This window comes from Otolemur garnettii, unplaced genomic scaffold (assembly GCF_000181295.1).
Source record: "Otolemur garnettii isolate 467f Iridium unplaced genomic scaffold, OtoGar3 scaffold00046, whole genome shotgun sequence".
NCBI lineage: Eukaryota > Metazoa > Chordata > Mammalia > Primates > Galagidae > Otolemur > Otolemur garnettii.
In genome coordinates, this window is record NW_003852441.1 from 2,295,740 (window position 1) to 2,303,757 (window position 8,018).

The following is an 8,018-nucleotide window of genomic DNA, read 5'->3' on the forward strand; positions in this document are numbered from 1 at the left end:
CCCCTCTCCCCCCTCTCTCCCTCTCTCTCCCCCTCTCTCCCCCACTCCTCCACCCTGCCTCCCTCCCTTCTTCCCTCTCATTCCTCCCTCCCTTCCTTCCTTCCTTCCTCTTTTTCTTTCTTTCTTTCTGCCAAGGACTTAGATTTAGATTGGCCAGGAAAATTTCCATCCTCTTCCGGCTGCTTTTTATCTACATATGTTTATCTTTTGATGGGGAGTAAATAAAAGGCTCTTCATTCCAGGGGTAACCTGGGAAGATTTTGTAAAATGTAGACCCATTGCCAAGTCTTATGTTTTCATAAACTCTGTAATAGTCATTTCTAAGCAGTTTTAATCCTAACGTAAAAGGGTGCATTGATTAAACAGATTTTATTTAAGTCTGCGTGAGTCAGACTGAAGCATTACTGGTTGGTAGCTGCTGTAGTAATTGGTAAAATTAATCAGTAATTCTCCTCAAGAGTCACTCAGGCTCTGTTAGTTCGTTTGATATTGGAGGGAGTCCTAATGAAACTAGTTACTGTGTAGGTCTTAACCTAGGCATTCTTCATTGTTGCTATAGAAACCAGCAATAAAAATTGTAGGTTGAGAAGGAAAAATAATTGGTGCTAAGCATCAATAAAATAAGTTCTTCAAATACAGAATTAAAAAGGAATCATAATACTTGGAACCTTTTAAGGTTCTGAACCAGTCCTATAAATGAAATCATGAATATTTTTTCTCAGAAACACTGAGGCAAACAAATTACAAAGTCTTTAAAGAAATGTTTTCACTGGTAGCTGCCTTCACATAGCTGCAGAGTGGGCTCCAGGTCAGTGCCTGCCCACGTGTCGCTAGCCAGTCACCTTGTTTAAATGGGAATAAGAACTGGGTGGCCCTTGCTGAGAGACATCGTCAGAAGCAGAAGTCTCCTCCAGCCAGAAAGGAGACGAGAAGGGAAGGGGGTCGAAGGCTGAGTGAGGCTGCAGAGGCTGTCTGCTTTCCTCATGGGTGGTTCAGGGGACGCAGCCAGGGATGCTTCATACCAGCTACCATCCCCAGGGACAGCTACTCAGACCCTTGTGACAGTGCTGCTAGAATTGGTTGTCACCCATGGGTGTTTTTCAAAGTGCATTTTTGGTATTGTTTGAAAGGATGGAGCATTGTGGGTTTGGTGCCCTGGTCATCCCACAGCCATTTGAGTCCCTGGGAAGTGGCAGAGTCTGGGTTGGAGCTGGACAAGACCCCAGAGGGTGTTTAATCCAGTCCTGTTATGTTACTGCTGGAAGGAGCAGAGGCGAGGGATGGGCCTGGCCTCCCCAGCGTGACTGTGACAGCTCTCCAGGCCCGGCTTCTCCCCTTAGCTCTTCAGCGGCATCCTGCTAGTGGGAGCAGTTTGTCTTTCATTAAATCGTGTAGTTAGGGCCATCATTCTGCCCTGTAATGTTAGGTCCAACCAATCCACATAGGCTTTATTAATTTTTAAACAATACCCATTTTTATCCAAAAGAAGAAAAAAATTGTCTTGTGCTTCTAAGAAATTTGATTTTCAAGTAATCCATTTATGAATTATTATTTAAAAATTTGGTAGATTTTTTTCTTTGTCAATCGTCAAGCTGCAAAGCTTGTGGATATTTTATACCTCAACTCAAGCTGGGTGTTAGAACTCTGTACTGTATGTATGTATGCATGCATGCATGGAGAGAGGGTGTGGGTGTGAGGTCCTGTGCCCAGTGAGTAACACACCCCGGGAGTGTGTCTGAGGGGTCCCTGCTGAGAGGAGGCTGGCATTGTGCTTCCCCTGGTGGATGAGTACAAAGTGAAAGGTTTCGTCTGAGAAAAACAACAGCAGGCGTGAAGAGGGCAGGATGCTCAGAAAAGGTCATGTGGGAAGCAGGCAGGGGCCAGGTGAGACGGGTTCTCTAGGTACATTCATGTGGGATTCATCTGATTGGATTCAGAAGGTGCTGGGAGAATAAAGAGGCCTGACTGAGCAAATGAAGTAACCTGGAGAATGCTGCCTCTGAGCAAGGAACATGCGTCCTTAAAGGTCAGACATGGGGCGGCACCTGTGGCTCAAAGGAGTAGGGTGCCGGCCCCATATGCCAGAGGTGGAGGGTTCAAACCCAGCCCTGGCCAAAAAAAAAAGAGGTGGGACGTTTGTCAGGTGCTGTGTCGAGAGGGTTGTCAGATTTAGTGCCAGAGGTTAAGAGAGGAGTTTAGTAGATCTTTGAATTCTGACTGAGAAGGCCTGAAGTCAGAACATCAGTAGCGTTGAAGATGTGTCTCAGCACGTTGGGTGCAGTTGTGCAGTTAGCCCAGTCGAAGTCTCTTTCAGGAACAGGGTATTCTCTTTCTGCAGAGAGGGAAGTGCTCCTTCTCTGTGCTGGTGACGGCGAGTGCAGTGCATGAGGTAGGGCTCTATGGCATCCCTTACTGGGTTCAGATAATAGAGACACGTGTTTTTCTTCTCTGCTTTCTACAGAAGGATAGAGCCACAAGGACAGACATGCGGAGTGCAACCAAGCCCTGGAGTCCAGCCACCAAAGCAGGGAGCCATGGCCTGGACCGTGTGCGGCCCCTCCCCGTGGTGTCTGTGGGCATGAAGAGTTCTAAATCTTCAACCTCCTTGGCTGTTGCGTCCCAACTCAGCAAGGTATGGACCTGAATGCGTGGGGGCAGGGGCAGGGGCAGGGCGCCCCCAGTGCCCTCGGTCCGGAGGACTGGAGACGGCAGTAAGCAGGACAGTGGCCTCTTGGGATAGGGGACGAGGATCCCAGGACAGCCAGCAACCTGGACCTGGACCTAAGGGAGTGGGGAGTGGGTGCTGGGGGGGCTCTCTGGAGACCTGGAAAGTGTCCAACATAGTAGTTAACGTTCTCTACCCTGAATTACACGGACACTATAGGCAGTTTTGCCCTAGCACCCCCCGTGGGGTCAAGTTCACCTCTGACCAGCCCAGCTGCCATCCTCCACCCTCCTCTTGCTTGGCCAGGTCCCGCCCTCCGTCAGAGAATACCTTCTTCTCTTCTCTCCTTCTCCCTCCTCCTCGTCCCCTTGACCTCCAGCATTAGGTAGGCCTGGGCACAGTCCGTAACCTCTCCTCTTCTCTAGCTACTTTCATTCTCTACATCAGAGACTCTCACCACACACCTGATACCGCCTTTGTTACCCTGAGATGAAATTCACAGATGGTATCACCTACTGCGTGCATCCTTTGAAAATCAATATCCTAACTCTAATATAAAAAGGAAGATATTAATAACGTGCATTTCCACCTGCAGATGCCCTACATAGCCATGCTGAGGGACTGGGGAGCTCTTAGAGCACATGGAGGTGACAGCTCCATGGTAGGACAGTTCTTTTTGCAAATTTGTCATGTACATTATAGAATGTCAAAATTTCCTTACCCATTAAACATCGGTAGCACATCCAGTCATAGTGACAACCAAAACTGTGCCCTTGGTTTCCAGTACACACCCTGAGGGACAGCACTGCCCTCATTGAGAAACACTGTTTAAGATGGCAGTGTCTGTTCATTCACCTGGCTTTTATTTATTTACTTATTTTGGCCAGGGCTGGGTTTGAACCCGCCACCTCCAGCATCTGGGGCCAGCACCCTACCCTTGTGAGCCACAGGCGCTGCCCTTTACCTGGCTTTTAATACAATACGTGGGCAGTGTTCAAATTTGCATCTCTAGCCGCATCCTCCAGCTGCCTCTGCAACATTGCCCCTTGGATGTCTAAAAGTCGTCTCCAGTGTAACCTGAGTGCTTCTTCTCCATCTCTTCACCCCCCAGACCCGCTTCCCCTGAATCTTCCCATTTAAGTAAAGAGCAGCTCCATCCTTATTGTTACTTAGGATAGAGCCCGCAGCATCATCCTTGAAACCTTTTCTGCTGTCCCAAAGTCTATCAGTGAAATGCCATCACTTCTCGCTTAAAAATGTGTGTCAACAACCAACTCCTACTGCCTGCTGTGACTATCCAGGACATGCACCCACCCTTCTGGGCCCTGGTCCTGTTCCTTTGGACACATGAGTCGTGTCGCTTCTCAGCCTAAAACTCCCCAGTGGCTCTTTCTGTTCGCCTAGAGGGAAAAGCAAAGTCCTCAGAACAGCTACGGATGCCCTAAGACCTGACCCCATTCACTCTCAGATGTCCCTGTGCTCCCCTGTGCTCTGGCCACACCATCTCCAGGTGGCCGGTGACAACTGTGCCTCTAATGTGCTGGGCACGCTCTGCGGCAGCGCTTGTGTTTGCTGCTTCCTGTGTCTGCAGGGCTGCTCTCCTGATCCCTCTGCCTCCCCTGCCCCACCTGTCTGTGTCACTGCTGCACCTGCTCGTCAGTGTCCATCACCCTACACTGGAAGGTGCGCCCCACGGGGCGGGGGCTGTTTGCTTTTGTGTTTATCCACAGCTCTGTCCCTAGAGGTTGGCAAAGCACCTGCCACCTGGCAGGCACTCAGTGTTTGCTGAGTGCCCAAGCACACCTGTTCTTTTAGGAGTGGCTCTAGGGACAGTGCCAGGTGGGGAGTTGCCTGGGGTGGCACACCTGTCAGTCAGCAATGCAGGTGTCCAGAGCAAGTTCAGGGGGGAAAGGCACCTCCTGTGGACCAGAAGGGCAAAAGCTCACTTGATCTTGATGTTCGGTATGGACTCAGACCGTGAAAGAGGGCCTCACAGTCCTTCTGACTTTTTGGACTTTAAGCAGGAGGTGTCAGAAAAATCACCACCTCTTGGCCACAGGACACAATTATGAGAGGGCCTTTACCTAACACATGCAAGCAGTGTAACCTGCTTCTTTGTGCCCTCAAAGATTCCCCAACAATAAAAAAAAAAAAGTTAGCACAGAGATAATTGTCCCGTAACTGCCAAGCATTCATAGCCATGCCACTTCCCCATCCTTCAGCGTCACCTCTCCCTATCATAGTGAAGCAGAACTCACCAAGTGTCGGGTTGTTCACCCGCTAACAGGGAACGTGAGCTGGGTGGGCCGTCATGAGCCAGGCTAGTTTCACTCTCTGGATGCTGTGTGGTGGAACAAGAGGAACTTAGACTCGGAGGGGAAGCCTGAGGTGGGGTCCTGGTCTGCTGCCTTCCCCCATGTAGCTGCAGGCAAGTTATGGGGCCTGGTTGTGCTCCCTGCCTTTGGGATGACAGTGATCTCTCCCTTGGGTGAAGTGTCCTGTGCATAATTCTGCTTGTTGTTCTGTTACCCTGGACTCAGCCATCATTTCCATTATTTTTGTTTTTATCTTTTAAGCTAATAGCACATTTCTAACTTTGATAGAGTGCATTTAGCTACATTGGCACATTGCACTGTGGTCATGTCGGCCTTCAGTGCATCCATCATGGGAGCAGCACACACTGTCCCCACCATGCGACCTTTGCCATCCACCGCCCACCCTTGTGAGTCTCCACTGTCCGTCCTTCCAATCTGCTTCCATGTGGGCATCTTACTAACTTCCACTTAGGAGTTGAGAACATGCAGTCTTTGTCTTTCTGTGTTTGAGTTGTTTGAGAAAATGGCCTCTGGTTCCGCCATGTTGCTGCAGGTGACCTCACTACATTCTTTTTATGGCTGGATAGTGTTCCATTATGTATATGCACCACATTTATTGATGAAATCCTTTGTGACAGACACTTAGGTTGATTCTGTATCTTTGCTATTATGAATAGGACTACCGAAAACATAGAGGAATCTGACCATTAAGTTCATGAACTTGCCACTGTGTGCTTATGTTGGCAGCACTGTACAGACAGCTCAGTGAGGTTCATGACCTTGGTATACCAGTGTCACAGCTGTTTGTATTGATGTGCGGTGGTGTCTTGCTGAGTGGTGTTCATTACTGTTGCTGGATGTTTTTGTGTGCCCTCGTGAGAATGTTGGAGCTTGAATTAGAGCAGTGAACAAACATTTGTAAATTTCTTGTTAAACTTGGCAAGAGTGGAAGTGAAATCAGGGACATGTTAGTCCAGGTTTATGGGGATAGTGCCATGAAGAAAACCGTAGTATACAAATGGAGCAAATGTTTTTTCTGTGGGAAGAAAAAGCATCACTGATGAAGAAAGGTCAGGGTGGCCAGTAACAAGCACAACTGATGAAAACACTGCAAAAATTTGTCAAATTATATATCAAAATTATTAGCTGAGTGTGAGAAGCATAGCAGAAGAAGTAAACATTGATGGAGAAACAGTAAAATCTTGGCCAACCATGCATCAGCTCACATAGCACTATCTGTGAGGGAGTTTTTAGCCAGTAAACAAATAACTGCATTGAAACACCCTCCCTACTCACCTGATCCGGCCCCAAATGATTTCTTTTTTTACCTAAAGATAAAGGAAATATTGAAAGGAAGACATTTGATGACACTGAGAACATCCAAGGTAATGTGACAATAGCTTTGATGGCCATTCCAGGAAGAGTTCCGGAATTGCATTGAAGGGAACTCAAAATAGACCTTTCATTTGAAGCAGCAATCCCATTACTAGGCATCTATCTACCCAGAAGAAAAGCAATCATTTTATCATAAGGACATTTGCACTGGTTTTATTATCACAGCTCTGATGTGGCGACAACCCAAATGCCTATCAACCTATGAATGGATTAATAAACTGTGGTATTTCAGCCATAAAAATGGTGGAGACTTGACATCTTTGGTGTTAACCTGGATGGAGTTGAAATACATTTTTCTCTGTAAAGTATCACAAAAATGGAGAACAAGATAAACAGCCGTCTCTGAGGAAGACAGATGAATGGCTAACAAACACATGAAAAAAATGCTCATTGTCCCTGATCATCAGAGAAATGCAAATCAAAACCACCTTGAGATGTGCCCTAGCCCCAGGGAGAATGGGCCACATCGCAAAGTCCCAAAGTTGCAGGTGCTGGTGTGGGGGTGGGGAGAAAGGAACACTTTTATACTACTGGTGGGACAGCCTCTTTGGAAAGAAATATGGAGAATCCTCAAAGAACTCAAACTAGACCTCCTATTTGATCCCACAATCCCATTACTGGGCATCTTTCAAGAAGAAAAAAAAATCATTTTATCATAAGGACATTTGCACTGGATTGTTTATTGCAGCTCAATTTACAATCTCCAAGATACGACAACAACTTAAAGTGCCCATCAATTCAGGAATGAATTAACAAACTGTGAATATGTACACCATGGACTACTATTCAGCCATAAAAGAGATGGAGACTTTACATCTTTTGTATGAACCTGGCTGGAGGTGGAACACGTTGTTCTCAGTACAGTATCACAAAAATGGAAAAGCAAATATCCAGTGGACTCAGTAATAATAGGAAGCCAGTAGACAATCTAATACATGCCCACATGGGAGAAAAACTCATTTCAATTCAAGTTGGGGGTGGGTGATGGGGCGGGGAGGGAATTGGCATACTCCCTCTTAATGAGCATAATGTAAGGGTATATGGCATCCCTTTGGGGTGCAGGACATAACCACAACAGGGACCTTATCTAACAAATGCAAACATTGTAACTTAATCATTGGTACCCTCATATTAATCTGAAATTTTAAAAAGTAATAATTTAAAAAAATTGCTTTGAAGGGTGGGCTAGGTCCCCAGGGGAGTACTTTGAAGGTGACCTTAGTGATATTCAGCAATGAAGTATGTAGCACATCTAGAATGAGTTTGTGAACTTGTCAGGCCTCATAAGTGTAAGTGTCCTTTTGATATAGATTTCTTTTCCTTTGGGTAGATACTCAGTAGTGGGATTCCTAAATCATAAGTAGGGTAGTTCTAATTCTTAGTTCTTTGAGAAATCACCAGACTGTTTTCCATAGAGGTTGTGTTAATTTACCTTCCCATCAAAGGTATGTGAATATACATTCCCTTTTCTTCATATCTTCCTCAAAATCTGTTGTTTGTCTTTTTAGTGATAGCCATTCTGATCGGTGTAAGATGATATTTCATTATAGGTTTGATTTGCACTTCTCTGATTAGTGACTTTAAACATTTTTTCATATGTTTTTTGGCCATGGGTCTTCTTTTGAAAACTTTTTTTTTTTTTT

The 8,018-nt window shown here is 46.2% G+C and overlaps 1 protein-coding gene and 1 pseudogene across 2 annotated transcripts in view; both read left to right on the plus strand.

Moving 5' to 3' along the window:
- SPECC1 (sperm antigen with calponin homology and coiled-coil domains 1) overlaps window positions 1-8,018 on the plus strand; it is a 258,533-nt gene that overhangs the window by 19,215 nt on the left and 231,300 nt on the right. For both annotated transcript variants that reach the window (XM_023514043.1, XM_023514042.1), the window contains exon 2: window positions 2,462-2,632. In XM_023514043.1, coding sequence (XP_023369811.1) covers window positions 2,486-2,632 — 147 coding nt within the window. In that variant the 5' untranslated portion in view covers window positions 2,462-2,485. The remainder of the gene's footprint in view (window positions 1-2,461; window positions 2,633-8,018) is intronic.
- Window positions 2,645-8,018, plus strand: part of LOC105887093 — a 12,253-nt pseudogene continuing 6,879 nt past the window's right edge.